The sequence below is a fragment of the Tiliqua scincoides genome, chromosome 4 (genome assembly GCF_035046505.1).
Source record: "Tiliqua scincoides isolate rTilSci1 chromosome 4, rTilSci1.hap2, whole genome shotgun sequence".
In the NCBI taxonomy this organism is placed as follows: Eukaryota; Metazoa; Chordata; class Lepidosauria; order Squamata; family Scincidae; genus Tiliqua; species Tiliqua scincoides.
The window spans coordinates 117,241,494-117,258,395 of NC_089824.1; the positions used below are offsets into that span (position 1 = coordinate 117,241,494).

The 16,902-nt window shown below is 42.4% G+C and overlaps 1 protein-coding gene across 1 annotated transcript in view; it reads left to right on the top strand.

The window, feature by feature from the left end:
* The window catches only part of RGL1 (ral guanine nucleotide dissociation stimulator like 1), a 107,474-nt gene that overhangs the window by 56,348 nt on the left and 34,224 nt on the right, over positions 1-16,902 (top strand). Inside the window, exon 4 of the mRNA XM_066623539.1 lies at positions 9,546-9,623. Within this exon, the coding sequence (XP_066479636.1) occupies positions 9,546-9,623 (78 nt within the window). The remainder of the gene's footprint in view (positions 1-9,545; positions 9,624-16,902) is intronic.

Genomic DNA, 16,902 nt, shown 5'->3' on the forward strand with positions numbered 1-16,902 from the left:
CAAATACATTTTGCCAAGGGGATGCCCCTATTCCAAAACTAAAGTGTGCTGGTGCCTGCTCTGATGTTGGTTCCCATCTACCACATGGGCAGACTGGTGAACAGCATTGATTGAAGTCCCTTCCCCAGTACAAGAGTATGTGATTATGGGGATGATGTGCTATAAGAGTTAATCTGATCCTTCAGTTTAGCAAAATGCAGATGTGCACTGAATTTCAACCTCACTCCTATATAAAAATAACTTCTATTTTATAAAAATATTTCAATTTAAAAAAACAAAAAAAACCACCTGACAGCTTTTTTGGGGCCTTCTTGCCTGTCCAGGGCCATAGAGATAGACTGAACTATAAATGCGTAGGTCAGCGAATCTGTCAATGTGCAGAAGAATAGCTAGCTACTTTAGAGGTGTCACCATAAGAATACAAGAATTTGTAGTGAACAATTTAAGTCTGTTTTGATGGGCAAAAACAGTCATACTTGTACAAAAAAGCTGAGCCACTAGGCATGTCTACACTACAAACTTAAACTGGTTGTACGATCATTCCATCTTTGCAAGTAATTATGGTGGTTACTGTTCTGGGGGCAGGGCCATATTAACCCATGCCAGGTCCCTGGGCTTTCAGGCGCCTCCTGCACTTCAATCTTTCACCCTTCTACAGCGGACAGCCTGACCCTGTATGATACGGTAGGTACTAGACCGCAATACATAGCCCTATATATTTTGAGGGTCTTCTGATGAATTCTATTCACAATTTCAAAATATTTTTATTAAAAAACTACCTCAGCCAAAAAAAAAAAAACAACAAAAAAACAGGAGCCCCTAGACTCTGCGGGGCCCCTAGGCTTCATCCTAGTCAGCCTCATGAATAATACTGGGGTAGTGTGTGTGAGGTGGGTAAGTAGGATATGTAAGGATCCCTAACAATAAATCCTTAGCAACTCACGATACTACAATTCCCAGCATTCCTTGCGGGCAAATATGGCAATTAGTGTGAAGCCAATATAATTTTGTAATGCATCTAGAGCCTCTATTCTGCAGGGAACTCTTTTGATGACCAGTGCGAGTTGAAAGCAGTTTGGCTTTTGTCAGGAAATACACTGGTTCCATAGCCAAAGAAGAAAGCTAAACTTGTCTATTTATACAGCCTGCTTTGGTAGTTTTGTGTAATCCATGTGATTTCCTGTGTTTTGTACTGTAAGTCCAGAGTTGACAGTGAAGTTTTATTTTTTTAAAAACACCAACCATCAGTATGTTAAAGAAAAGGGGGGGGAAGTTATTGTCTTTTCACTGCAAGTTGTGGGTTTCAGTTTCTTTTTAAGGGCAGCTAACATTGCAAAGTGAGGGGCATGATTTGTGTGCTGCCCGGAGCAAGACTGAGCTTCCTGTGGGGAGGTCTGCTTTAGTCATGGTTGGCTGGCTGAGGCACAGAATTGGGGGTGGCAGAGGGAAGCTTGTACTGCAGCTGTTCATTGTTGTTCCTGCTTTGTAGTTTTAACAAAGAACATCAGTTTGCAGACTGTCAAGCCAACACTTTCATAAAACACAAGGCTATATATAGTATGTTCCCTCCCTTTAGTTAGGGACTTAAAGGCGGCCAGTGAAAAGATGAAAAAAGAGGCACTTTTCCAGTGGCTGGACAGGAACCCCCACACAACCCAACAGCTGCAGTTTTGATTGCTTTGGGTGAAAACTAAAGGTTGCTGAGTATTGTTTGGGTTTTCATCTTCGTTAACCAACACAATGAAACTGCATGTTTAAGATGGGACTGCAGATGTGTGTTGTCTTAGTGAATCAGGCAGGACTAAAGAGTAATGTACACATTCAGTGTAAGAGGTTTGCAAGTGGTTAAGTTTGCCTTCATTGACAGGAATACTGCTTACATACTGAGAAAGTTCTGACTTCTGTTGTTGTCCCCCTCTCCTTTTTTACAGCATACATATATGCTTACTACAAACATTTAGTTACAATTATGATCCATTCTATAAAGAAAACAATGAAAATACAAAAGAAATAATGCCACAACAATATAGACAAAATTCTAAGGCAAAATTAACTCTGTGTGGAGTATTAAATCTTTCATTCTAAAAAGAAATGAAATTATTCCAATTCTAAAAAGCTTACAGTCTAACAGACAAAATATAGGAAATGGGGAAGGGACACTTTATGAAGATAAATTAACCAGTGGATAAAAGCCAGGGAGAATTAATGTACCTTCAGATGTAATGCAAAGAGTTAAAACTAAAAGTGAGATGGAGTTGTACTCTCAAGAAAAAGGGCATTCCAGAGATAAGGAACAACAAGAGAGAAGAGTCACAAATGAGAGATCACAAATGAGATTTTGAGTTTGACAAGAAGTAAAATATCTGGAATGTAAAGGAGAAGGAGCATAAAGAGAGCAAAAAGATAAGGTGCCAGAGCATGAATGCATTTGTAAGCTAAAATAAAATTGAATCATATTGTCGGGGTTCCCCTCCTCCCGCGAGTCCCCAGCTTACCAAGGGAGAAGGCTGCTGGACCAGAGCAGAGGCAGCAGCCTTCCCAGCCCTTTCAGGAACAACCCTGGCAGCTCCAGGTGAGAGGAGGTGGGAGGGAAACAGAGAGGAGGGGGAGGAGTTGTGGTAATCTCAGGGGAGGATAGGCCCTGAGACAGGCCCTATTTGTACCCTCCCTGTGAGGGAAGGGGAGGGGTCTGCCCTACATAAACCTGGAGGCCAGGGATGACAAGGCAGTTGGGAGTTAACAGAGCAGGCAGGAGGATCTGCTGCTAGCAGCCCCTGCTCCTGACTAGCTCATGCTGCCAACCCAAAGAGGGGGAACGGGTGACGCAACCCCCCCTTCTTGTGGGGGAACCAATCTGAGGCCGTCACCAGGGGATCCCCCTTGGAAAGGCTGGGTGGGCCCTGCCCCCCTCCCCCACAGGGAGGCCTCACACATATTGAGAAATGGAAGCTAATGTAGAGCAGAAAGAAGAGGAGAAACATAGATAATGCAAGAATCAAGCAAAACCAAGCAAGCTGCAGAATTTAAGCCAAAAAATATGAAGGCCAGTTTATGAGCAATTTAACAATCGAGTCTACAGTGTATGAGAACATCAAGTAGTCTTTCTAGTAGGCTGATGGAGCTAGTGCCCATTCAGTGTATGTCTTATACTTCTAGTATTTAATGTCCAAACCCTTTTTAAGCATGTTATTTCAGTAGAAACCGATCACATATGTCTGTGTTGTTTATGTCCATGAAGTCTAGAAACTTGTTGTCTTTTTTTAAACTGATATTCTACTATAGAATGCTGCAGAAACTTACAGATTCTGCATGAGAAAGTGGATTTTACAGTTATTGGCAGAAAGTGGATTTTACAGTTATTTACAGAATGGCAATGCAGATTCTTAGACACCTTGTTTTCAGAAAACACGAATGCCGGAATAGTGAATACAGTACATTTTTTTTACTACCTTCTGATCTTTTTGACAATACATGCCTCTTTTAGTGTAAGCTGTATATAAATATTCTGTACAGCAAAGTAGGCTGACCTTACTATAATTATCTCCAGCTTTTATAATAAAAACTAGAGTCCACATGAAATCTCAGCAAGTCACCACTTTTTCATATCTCATTAATGTTACAAAATCAAAGGTTGGAAATCTTTGAATGTTTTCTTTCAAACATTTCATATATTATGGGTTACCTAGCATGTTATAGCTTGAACTCAAGAGTTAATGAAGGTTATAACGCAGAGCTACAGATGTTATTGTGAATCATTAATGTCTCGAGGGAGGGAGAAAGCCTTGTGTAGACACCACTAAAGTCTGGAAAAATTTATATGAGAATGAAAACTGGCAGTTTACATTTGTGAATTGGAATACAATTAGCACAATATACTTTAAGTGTTTTATATTTTTATATCTTTTATATTATCATTATATAGATTAAACATTTATATCTTTTGTTCTCACATTCCCCTGTACCAGATTTTCCCCTCCTTAAAATTATCTACTGATCAGTACATCCTAAGAACCTTTGTAGTGGAACACATTACAGGTTTTCACAAGGGTTAGCTGCGGTGGCCTCTGTCAAAAGCTACAGTGTTAAATTTCCATGGAGGTTGAGAATGGGGGATTGGTTTCCTCTGGTTGTGCCAAAACACAGGAAACTTCCTTACACCGAGTCAGACCATTGAGCCATTCAGCTCAACAGTGACCATAAGAGGAGAGTGCAGGAGGTAAATTGTACCTCAACCCAGGGTCAAAAAGGGGACCCAGGAACTAGAGGAGGGGACTTGGAAATTTCCTGGAATCTTACATTTTCCTAGCTCAGTGTTGACTATACAAAACTACCAAACAGCTGTCCTGGTTTTCAGATTGGAGACTCCTTCTACCTGGAGACGTTAGGAATTGAATAGATTCCTTATGCTTGAAAACCATGTGCTCTGTTCTTGAGCTATGGCCCCTCCCAAACATGTAATATGCATTTATCAAAAGCAGGTGGAATTAGACTGTGAAGCAGTCTTTTATTGCAATTGTTGAACAGCTAAGCAGAACAGGTTGTTGTGGCATTAGTCCAGTGACTCTTACACTATAGTAACCTAATCAGATAGGGCAGAAGTTCCTAAACTCTCAGGCAGAGTGTTTGTGGGGGAGTGGTTGTTTTTATTTTTTGTGCTTTTTACAGAAGTTTGGAGGCCCAGGGAGGTCTGCATAGGGGGTCGCGGGCTTCCCAGACCCTCTAGAGACCCATAGCAACTCCCAGATAAGTTTTTAAAAAACTCCTTTCCTCTCCAGTAGCAGCATGATTGTGTGTTGCTGCTGTCGCTATCATCTCACTCCTTAAAGGGGCAGTGACAGAGGTTCCCTAGTTAGGGTTCCCTGGTTAGGGCAACACCCCAGTTAGGGAAACTCTGAGATAGGGGAAAGGTTTCTAAGTTAGTGAATGTGACTTCACAGCCAATAACTTCTTTGGTTGCAGTGGGATTTTTTGGGGGGCAGGAGTTAGTCTCAACCTCCCTACACACCATGAGTCTTGATCAGGGTCTGTCCCCCATAGTTGTTTTTGGCAAAAGAATAAGTGCACAAAAGAATTGATTGGCAGCATCTCTCTTAAGCATGCTGTTGGGCAAATATGTACTTTCTTCCTTATATTTAGGATTGTGGCTTATATCATGTACTTTGATGTCCCCACAACCATAACATTCTTAGCTATAGGCCAGCTTCCTTCCTCTAATCCAGGGGTGCCCAAACCCCAGCCCTGGGGCCACTTGCGGCCCTCGAGACCTCTCAATGCGGCCCTCAGGGAGCCCCCAGACTCCAATGAGCCTCTGGCCCTCCGGAGATTTGTTGGAGCCCACACTGGCCCGATGCAACTGCTCTCAGCTTGAGGGAGACTGTTTGACCTCTCGCGTGAGCTGTGGGTGAGGGTTCCCTCCACTGCTTGTTGTTTCATGTCTGTGATGCAGTAGCGGCAGCAAAGGACAGGCCAGCCTTGCTTTGTGCAAGGCCTTTTATAGGCCTTGAGCTATTGCAAGACCTTCATTCATTCGTATAAGTTCATCTTTAACATATTCATTTATGTAAACATGTAAATTTATTCAAATTTTTAAGTTTAAATTAATTCTTTCCCCCCCCCCGGCCCCCGCCACAGTGTCTGAGAGACAATGTGGCCCTCCTGCCAAAAACTTTGGACACCCCTGCTCTAATCTGAAAATCAAAATTACCTTTAAAATGAGGGTTTATGTGTATATAATTCAGTAAGGCCTAAAAATCAGATCTACTTCCCCTTTTCACTTTGCACTATTCATCCAAATTGCTTGTGCCAGAAGCCATTTAGAGTACTTTTCCAGCAGAAAGAATTGGTATGCTTGTGGTAGAGACACTAACTGGAGGGAAGAAATAAGTTACTGGGGGTAAACTAATGAAATTTAACCAGGATACACCCATCATAAGTCATTCAGTTCATTTCTGGGGTGAAGTTGTACCCCAGACACTTTTTTGCTCTTAGGAAGAAAATGGTTATCAGTAATTAGTTTTGCTTTGGCGAAATGATGCAGCAGGCAGCCAGTGACAATCTCCAAAAAGGACAAAGTGCTAGAGCCACTAACTTTAGCTTTTTTTTTTTTTTTAATGTGTTTCTGGGCTAAGCACTTACCCCTCAAAAGAGGGAGAGGGTTTAAAGTGAATCAAGGTAAATGGATAACTGTACAACTCAGTGGTCACATGCTAATTGTGCTATCATTCCACAGATTCACCAAACCAATGAATATGAACACTAGAGTCAAATTTAGCCCTGAATCATAATCAGTGCTGGTACCAGATTGCTGTGGGCTCTGGGGCAAAGTCCTGCACTGAACTCCCCATATCCAATGTACCCCCTATATTGCTTCAGGCTGCAGAACTACTACAGCTACTGGTATTGAGAGTTCAGGGATCAACCTGGTTACCCGAGTCCTCTGGTGGACATGGTCCCTTAGCCAGTGGCCTGATCTCGCCAAGCCTTGATAACACTCCCTGGGTGTACTGACTACAGTGTTGGCAGCTGACAAAAGTGGTAAAGTGCTGTTGCAGGAAAAATGTAAAATAAAGTTGAAAGTATAATATGTACATTTCTAGCATTGTAAGTATTTTGCAAAGTGGTGAAGGGATCACTCTTAGGGAGATTTTGATAAAGTAAATGCACGACCAATGCATGTGCCCCAAACCTCCCCAAAAGTGTTTCTGATAAACATTGCATGACTTAACAATGTAAGATATTAAGGGTGCAATCCAAAATGCACCCTATGAAGGTCGCAAATGTGTCGTAAAGCACGTTTGCGCCTCCTTGTGGAGAAACCAGGCTGGAGCTCCAAGAAGCACCGGCCTGTGGAGGCTAACATATGCTTCCGTACTGGCTTCCCCTCAGCCGCTTGTGTCGGCCTGCCTGCGGAGACACAAGCGGAAAAGGTAGGCATGGGGGGCAGGAAGGAAGAGGAAGGGAGATGTTCCTGGGTGGGGGAGGGCGGGTGATGGGCGGCCCTGGGGGGTAGACAGGATGGGAGCGGGAGGTGGGGCTGGGATCCGGCAGTTATGCCGGATCCCAACCCCTGTCCCCATGGAGAACGGAGCTGCTTCAAGCCACTCCACTCTCCTCAGACTTGTGCTACCTCCAGAGGTGGCGCAAGTCCAAGGAGACCCATTGTGGCCCGCGGCCCCTACCGTGGAAAAGTTTCTCCTTACCTCTGGCTGAGCCGCTTCTGGCCACAATCCTGCACTGGATACAGCACAAGCCTCCTGGCTTGCCTGTTCCAGCGCAAGTTATGATTGCGTCCTAAGTGTAATAATAATAGTAAAGATAACAGTTTTTAAAATACAATGAATGCATTGATGTAGTAGCACTCTTGCTTCAGATTCTGCAATGGTTGAAAACATCTTTGTCTCAAGTTGTTTTTTTATTCCTCATATGTGTCGTTTAGTTGTGAATTTGGTGGTTCAGCTTGGCTTTTAAAGTTTGTCCTAAATGTAGCAGGATTTAGCTTGTATTTTGTTTCTAACAGGGTTTTCAGATTCATTTTATGCATGTTATGTTTCAAAATTGATACTTAACCTGGAGCCTCTGAAATGGAGTGCTTGAGACCTTATAAATAAATAATGTGGCACCACAGAGGGAGTTCTAGAAAGTGTCATGGACATATGTTGCCGAGAGACATTTTGTATCATGCTTATGGTCTGGTATCTTGCTTGGGTGAAACAGAAATTGCGCATAGAGCTTTTTAGTGGGAACTGCTAACTTCATATCATGACACAATCTGGCCGTGAGATAAGTCCATGAAAGCCCATGCAAGTGGTAGAAATAAGGCCATGAAAATGGTAGGTTCTAGTTCAGCTTGCATCTACTTGCTTACATGTGAACTTTTTACTGTAATATAAACTTCCTTGCCTCTGTCATTATGAAGTCTCTGGTAATGGTTGGCTGAATGTTCCCAAACATTCCCACAGTTCTGGGAACAGAGTGGTTGTACTTTAGCTTCTATGAGAGAAAAGAAAGTTGTCAGTTTGTCTTACATCACAAAATCCTCACACAGAGTTGAGGACTGAAGGTTCAAGGTAGTAGAGCCTACAGGAAATGGCTGAAATCAGGATGCACAGTAGGCCATGGACTAAGAACCAGGAACTTGTAGGCAGTGAATTCAGAAACAGGAACAGAGTAAAGGATGTTTGAGAAAAAGGATAGAGGGAGCAGGAAACAGAGGCTGGAAAGGATAGCAAGGAAAGAAGAAACCTCAGAACATTTAAAGGCGGAGAAAGACAAAAGTCGTGGGGAGTTTGGTCAAGACAGAGGAAGTAGGACAGGTTGGGCAGTGGTTTGAGAAGAAAGAACTTGCAGAAACAATAGGTAGTGAAGACATGTTAAAGAAAAGCCAAGGAGAAATTAGGGCTGGGATAGAACCTCAGGTAGGTCTGGGGATAGGAAGAACTGTGCCTGGAGGGAAATTGAAAGAAAGGGAGATTTGGAGAATTGGCAGTGGTGGTGGTACGATTGCAAGGTTTTCTTAGAAGATTTTGCCCATACCTGTGATGGGCATTCTCAAAGGGTCCAAGATCAAGACACTGGATGTTCAGAGCATCTTGATCTCTTATCATTTGAGAATGCCCATCACAGCTATAGGTGAAACATTAGGAATGTAAGGTTTTAATGGACTGTAATCTCAAAAACCTGGACAATTTTAATTTTAAAGGATTAAGAACACCTATAAACCCACATAGAAAAGACAGATGTCAGAACTGATGTTCCTTTTTACTGGTAGTCTAGGCATATTTTGGTGTATCAAGGGAATGTTTAAGTCCTTGATGCAGCAATTTTTAACCTTTTTCATCTCATGGAACTCTGACAAGGCGCTAAAATTGTCAAAGCACAGCACCGGTTTTTTGACAATTACAAGGCATCCCACACTACTGGCTGGGGGCTCACATCCTCCAGTGGCCCTATTAATAAATGACCCTCCCCCAAACTCCTGCAGCATACCCATGAACCATTCAAGGCACATCAATGTGGCACTGCATAGTGGTTGACAGTCGCTGCATTAACCAACCAACTTAGTAAAACTGCATTACAGTGATCTCTGATAAACTAAAGACCACTGCAACTATATTTGCAAAGGTGTTTGAGCTGTTTTGTAAAGGACTTAAGTATTTCCTTGATAAATATATTGAAACACGTTGGGAACATCAGTACTGGCAGCTATGTTCTATTTGTGTCTGTGTTTGGTTTAGGACCCTGATGGGACTGCTGTACCTTTCAAAGCTGCATAGATGGAGAATGTTGTTTGTTACTGTGCACCATAAGGGTGTAATGGGGGAAAATAATTAATTAGTTAATAAAATACGAAGGGGGAGGCTGATTTCACATACTGACTTGAGCAAATAAGCAAGTTCCTTGGCTTCAGGCTTCTAGTACATGCTGAATTCCTATTACTACTTAATTGCTGAGCAAGTTCTTTATCAGCTCTTAACATCTCCATCTTGGCACTGCTTTCTTTTTATCCGCTATGTGCATATCAATGTATATGTTCCTGTTGCTTTTAGATATGGAAACCTGGAGACCTCAAACTGTGAAGAAGGTGGGAGCCAGAACTCTACTGAGACCAAAACAGTACTCAGGAAGTAAGTGTCACTTTTCTCTGAACAGCAAAAATTACAGCCAGGACTCAATACTGAGGAAAGGATGTGGTCAGTTTTTCCTTTGAAAACTATGCACCAATCTTCTTATTACATAAAGGAGACAGTAGCAGCATTGTGATAACTCAACAAAAGATCAAAACTCAGAGTGAAAAGAAAAGCTAAATTATTGCAAAGCAAACTGAATATAGGGACCAGATCCAGGGCCCAATTCTATATAACTTTCCAGCACCATTGCAACCTTGCCAACAGGGTGTGCACTGCATCCTATGTAGACATCTTTTTTTTGCTTCAGTTGCTGACAGATTTCATCACGTTTGGAACACCAATCTCACCGGACACCCGCATCATATTTCTAACAGATTCTATGATAACTGATATCACAGAATGCAAACACCATGGGTTTTGGAACAGTTTTGTGTTCAATAGCGTTGTGAACTACAGGAACTGAAATCACTGTGTTTCCTGTTCATCTGCAACACCATCATGTTTTGTGCCAGGAGATGCGCAAGTTCCTGAGATGAGGACAACTTGCGCATCTCTCAGGTAGGGGAAAAACTGACATTTGTGTTTTTTGAATGAGTTGGTGCTGTGTAGGAATGGTAGCTGTGAAGCACTGATGCTTCCTGCTCACTCTGTAACACTATCACTTCCAGAGATCCATTTAGTGTGTGAGGTGGGCATGCCTAAAAAGGAGTGTGTTCTACCTCTTACCCCAGTATTGAATATGCCTTGAGATCTCTAGATCAAATCTTGTATTCAGTTGTCAGCCAAGGTGCAAGAAGCATGGGTGGAGGGAGTTGCAGCTGTGACCATAACACTTGCTGGTGACTCTTTTGGAGAGAGGTAGGTAGGAGCCTCTAATAAAATTGGTAGTTGACTTGGACCATAGACAGTATCAGAATGATTACAATTGTCCTGGGCTCTACTTGCTAAGTGCCCAAGCAAATGCTGAGGCTGTATTTTGCTTTTGTGTCTAATGCTCCAGCCATGCAAATTGTGTTTTGCCTGAATTCTCTCCTTAATGTAACAGTGTAGCTGTCAGTATATCAAAAGCCGTGTGTGTTCTGACTAGGACAAGAGTGACATGCTCCCTAATCTGTCCTCCATTCCACGTTGCCTCTGTACAACAATATAATTCATTTTTGTCCCTCTTACTTTTGGGCCTCTTCTACGTAACCAGTGGTGACTCCAGCTTTTGGTGGATCCTGGGGCAAAAGCCCTGACAGTTCCCCACTGGCTCACTCCCCTATACTTTGGAAAACATGTGCGCATGCCAGCTGTCCCAGCCCCACCCTTCATGGTGCCTGGGAACTATGCAGCAGACAAACATAAATTCTCTTTCATACCTGTAGCTACAGTTGTGCCAGTGAAGAACTGTTAGGCAACAGTTCACGGCACAACTGTAGCTACAGGTATGAAAGAGAATAATCAGTCTGCTGCCTGATTAGCTTTCCTGGTCAGTGGTGCCAGCTGGGAAAGCTAAGCTCAGCAGTGGGCAAGCAACAGTTATTCTTCACTGCCCCTACTATAGGCTCAGATGGTAGTGTGAAGACTTGTGTCTGGTTCTGCTGCCACCAGTTGGGTAGAAAGCAACCACAGCAGCAAATGGTAAGCAGTCCCCATGGGCTCTGGCTTACTAAGCTGTAGTGGGGAGCAGTGGACTCTTGCTTTCTCAAGTGTTGGCCAGGCATGGGTGTGGGCCCTTGAGTAGGCATGAACCTCCGGTATGTTCCCCACCAGACTTCACCTGTGGAGCTACTACTGCAAGATTCTGCTGAATCAGGCTGTGTTTTTGAACGTTTGCACCACAGTAAACAAGTTCTTCCTGCTAAGGAACTCAGAGATAATGTTATCCATTTCTTTTTCCAGAACTATCACCATGAATTAGGTCGGACTGAGGGGCAATGATTGACCCAAAGTGAACTTAATGATTGAAGAGGAATTTGAACCCTATTTAGTCTTGTCAATCCAGACTGAACTCCAATACTCTAACCAGTACATTGCACTGGCAATTGGAATCAACATTAGGGGTTCTTTTCCTGTTTCTATAAAGGCCCACTGTCTTTCTTCATGAAAGAATATTGTACCTTCAGACAAACTGATTGACCTTTTAGGTCTTGAGAAATGTACTCTCTTGACATCTGAACAATTTTTTTCTAGTGTGGATAGATTTTGATTTTTAGTTGCTTAGCAAAACATAGAACTCGTACTATTCTCTCCCTCTGCCCTTTTGTCTCAAAGTACTCATTGTAGCACACAAGATAATTTAAGCTATGTCAGAAATGCCAAAGAGGCTGTGGCATATTATGGTGTGTAGATACACTGGCTGGTAGCCAAAAGGGTCCTGGGCACTGCTCCAACCTGAGCCATTGATTCAGTTTTGACTTTGGGTAAGTCACTTGACCTTTCTGTGTTTCAGTCAACCCTACTATAAAACTGAGCTAATTTTTTTGTAGAGTTGTGGTTTTTTCTGCTTTCTGAAAAACACAATGGATTTCTTTCACTGCATTTCATGGGAAAATTAGTTGCTGTAAATATGAAACATGGTAATATGTGGTTGTAGTGATACTAAGATTTGAGATGAAGTTTTCAGAATCATCACCGATGGTGGCATGGGCAATATTCCTGTTCCCCGCATGCATGCTCATGGAGGGTAGGGTTGAAGTGACTCCAGTTATGTGCCACAGAGAACTCTTAAGAATTATTTTATTTAGCTCTAGCATCCTTAAACGTGCTGTTTTTAGGTTAGCCATTGCTGTGCCCATCTATTTTGAGCATAAGAGACAATTTTGAGCATAAGCCCTATAAGAATGTGGGTCAGCTTGCCCCTCCTCAGATCCTTGATGTTGCACAGTCTACTCTCAGAGGAGTTGGGTAATGCACATGGCCTGGGGGGGGGGGGAAAGGAATTTTCTGGACTATCATTGGTGAAGGTCCTTTGCTTGCAGTTGTACCTACTCACCTAGCATGGCAGCAGCATAGAGTGGGAGGGAAGAGTTCTGCTTGCCTCTTTTGAGGTCAGTTCTCAATCTGATGTCATGGGGGAAGAACATGGATGCAGCGATGGGGCCTACTACTGCAAGGATCCTATGAGGGTGGACTGAAATAGTGGGTGGTCTGTGATTAAAGACACCAATAGGTCATCCCTGCCCTGGAGTATTTCTATTCCATGCTATGCCAAGAGCCTATTTTGCTGCCTCTGCAAATGAGTCCCCAAGTCAGAACTTTTTCCTGAGGCTCATACTGAATATTATGCATTGTTTTATTATTCTTTCATTTGCTCTGTTTAACCCCAAAGCAGCCTAAGGTAGACTGCATCCTAGTTCAACCAACCACAGGCAAGTAAAGAGTTAAAAGGTTAAAAGAGAACTTATTAAAACATAACACAATGCGGGGAGGGTGTTGGATAATATAATGAGGAAAGAACATAGCAAAAATAGGGTCACACTCAAGTAATCTCCTGTCCTGACTACTGCAAGTTATTACTTTCCTGCTTTCTGTTGTCATAACTCAGCCAAACTAGGCTGGTGTATGACAGCAGAAATGACAAACCAGCCCAACTTGGTCATACCTTTACCAAAACAATTCGTCATGATTGAGGCTGCTCTTTAAATCCTTTCGGTGCCTTTCTGTGTACTCCCATATCTAGCTCGTTCCTTACCTTTTTTTTGAAAGCCCACTGTGGCCTGACCACTCCCCTTTATCTACACCCAATGTATCTGTCTCTGTGATATTCATTCCTCCAGCTATCACAATGTCAGCTATCTGAAGGTCACCTTGAACAACTATGGCCCTTCCTTCTTGCCTGCTCCTTTTATCTAGAGCTACTTATCAGAACACCTGCATGATGCCACCTCTCTCTTCCTTCAAATCCCATCTCAAAACCCACTTTTTCTGTGAAACCTTTTCACATCCCCTTAGTCCTCATCCCCAATTGAACTGATAGCGCATTCCCCTCTTTTTACCCTGCCTCTTTCTTCCTCTCCTTCCTCTGTTGCCTTCCATGTATCAAATTTTAAATAAGCTCCACAAAGACCTGCACTGCAAGGCACCAGACACATTGGTAGTGCTATGTAAATAATATTGACAACACTTGAGTGTCACAAAGAGGTAGAACCTAGGGGAACTGACTTGGAGATGTAATGATCATCTTACAGAATTTTGGGACCTACAGTAGCAGTGCTTCAGCATTTGAACTTTTTAAATTGAGTCCAGCATAGTACTGCAGTATTTTTCCTCTTCTTCAAATATTGTACGTTCCAGATCACAATGTCTTTGTGGCCAGGGTTTTCTTTTCTTTTCTTACCCCTTTTGTCTCTTGTTGAGTCTGTTAGTCCTCCAGGAAAGCATGGTGTCCTGTTTCAGTTGTGTATAAATAATTGCACCAGAGGAATGGACTTAAGAGAACCAACCACTGAATGAATGTGAGATGTGTGAGAGAAGATTGGCTGAAGTCCTTTAAAGCCTGGGAAACCCACAGTGGGGTGCATTTTAAGTTTTTGTTTGTGTCCAGTGCAATCAACTTTCATTCCAGCAAAGGGTAAAATAACAAAGGAAGCCAATGTGGCTATAGTGTGAAGACAAAGGGCCAAATGGTGGCAATTAAGAGAGCTGGAAGATGAGGAAGGTTATAAAAACAAGCCAAATTATCTGCACAATGGGAGAAGGAGAAAAGGGGAATAATAGCAACAGTAGTTGAGGCATGATTGACATAAGGGCAAGTATCATGAAACTTTAAAGGCTGTGGGCAAGAGATAGCATTGCGCTTTGGGGACATAACCATAAGTGCATTGCTAAACTTGATCCATAGCAAACCTAGTTAAGATGATGGGGAAATCAGATACTTAAATTTTCATTCATGCCCATCTAAGGGGCTGTGGAGTGAGGAAATACAGTTCTGGGTAATGCTATGGTTAATGTGTGTATATATATAAAGGCCCTGGTCTTTGCAGGGTGACAGTTGTTGGAGAGGGCAGCACAGGACCCAATGAACCATTGGCCTGACTGCTGACAAAGTTCTTCTGCCATCTATGTACATGGGGCAGATGGGAGTATAGTTCCCTGTCCCTAGGGGCTCACAATGTAGAAATAGACACAAGGGAGACAACCAAGGAAGGGAAGGGGAGTAGTGGCAGGATAAACAGGGGATGAATGTGTGATTATTTTATGTATATATGCTGAGGTTTAGTTGCAGCATGAATGTGTTTCAAAAGATGGCAAAACTACTCTCTGTAATTGGGTGTGAAGATTTTAAAATTGTTCATAACCATTGAGATCAGTGACGGACAACTGTGAGCTAAATCTTCTCCTCAGCTACGAGTTGCACCCTATTCCTAATATCATTTGCATTTAAACCCATCCCTTCTCCCCTTTCTGAGTGTCTCCTTCCTCTGTCCCTTTTCTGTCCTCTTCTCCTGTATTTGAAGATTCCTCGGCATGGGGCTGGCTCACAAACTGCATTTACCCTAGCAACAAAGATGGACAGGCTCGGTGAGGGGTGTGTGTGTGTGTGAGTGAAAGTGACAGACCCTAGAAGCTGTGCTAGCTCAGTGGCAAGGGAAGAGCACACATATTCACCATCTTGGTATGGAGTACTATGAGCCAGCCCAGCATTGATAGGTGCCAAATGCTTCACAATGTGCCACCCTTGATTTAAAACAATGTTTATCAAACCTAGCTCTGAAAAATGTTGCAATGAGGTGGTTGCACCAGCATTCATGATCCAGCCTCTTTATATGAAAAAGAAACCAAACAAATAGCTAACAAATTAGGGATCTAAACTTGATGAGCTCCAAGCATTTACAGATTCTTCCTCCCCTTTCCCCTTCTCTGCCTGTACTGTTATGTTTATAGAGGGCATTATCTTTGAGGTGAACTTCAGCTCACCTAGGGGTAGAGATATTGTGTAAAAATCTGTGAGGTCAAATTTCTATGCCTGTAACTGCAAGCCATGATCCTCAAAGTATGATTAAGATTCTGTAGTGTGTAGTGGCCAAGATAAATACTATAAATACTCCCTGTACTGAAAAGTTCATAAAGTGAGGTATATTAAAAACTTTACAGGGAGCAATTTCACTTTGTGAAGAACAGACTTAACAATGTCAGTATTCTGTCTGAGGTCCAGCAAGCTTCCTAGCCTCATCTAGGACATGTCCTATTGGGAACAGGGAGTTGCTTCTCAGGGACATCAAAAATTAAAGCTGCTACACAGTTTGGGCATTTGTCCAGCCTTTTTTCCCCCCAACAAGCTTTCTTCCCTAGCATACTGATTAAACAGTCAGCTGATAGGAGGTCTGTAGGCTGTGAGCACTGTCTGCATAGCTTGACTTTTTAAGTCCCTCTTGACTGATGTTATTTGCAGGGAAAATCAGAGTCTGTGGTAGCTCTGAACTTTTCAACTTCTGTGTGAGTGCAGCTATGTACGCTATGTAGAATGACTTGCGCATCGTCTTTCCATGCTTTCAGGAGATAGTATGAAAAGAGCAGCACACATCTTCTTGGAAGCAAGTGGTGTACGCTCCCAGTGCAGGTGTACAGCACATGCATTGAGGGGTGGAGCAAGCACATAGTTTCCTCCTTTGTTTGTTATCCAAAGTACCTTAGATTGGAGACAGACAATATCTTCAGAGAAATTTAGTGACAGACTCACCACAGAAGCTTTGTTTCCCATGGTATACATGTGTGTTTCTTTTGTCTTGCTGCTCTCTCTTGTCCAACAGGTTTTTGAAACAATGTGAAAACTTGTTTATCAAAGGTGAAAGTGGGCTGAATGAAAAGCCCATCAGGGGCAGTGATCTTTCTTTCAAATCTTCCTTTCTAAAAAATAATCCTATTATCACTCTTGTCTTATAGTGACATACAAAACTGATGTGAAAGATGGGTATTACATTAAACAAATTATTTTTCAATACAGTATATAAAATGATTTGCAGTCAAGGCCTTTGGGAATGGCAGCCATTAATATAAGAAACTTCAGGGATAGTATTTTAAATGCCATTCTGAAGCCAAAATGGTAATTTTTTTTCCTCTTCAAATAATCCTCTAAATGACAAACTAGACATTATCAGAGACATGGTGCTTCCTCTCCATCTCTGCTTTCTGTGTGATGTCGGAAGCAAACAATGCATGCTGTGACATCATTGTTCTGTTTGATTCCTTTTTCCACCTCGCATCAATGATTGATGGGAGGGCCAAAACACAGAGAATGATGACATGACATGCACAAAGAATAAATGGGCTTTTTTCTAGGTATCTAATTCCC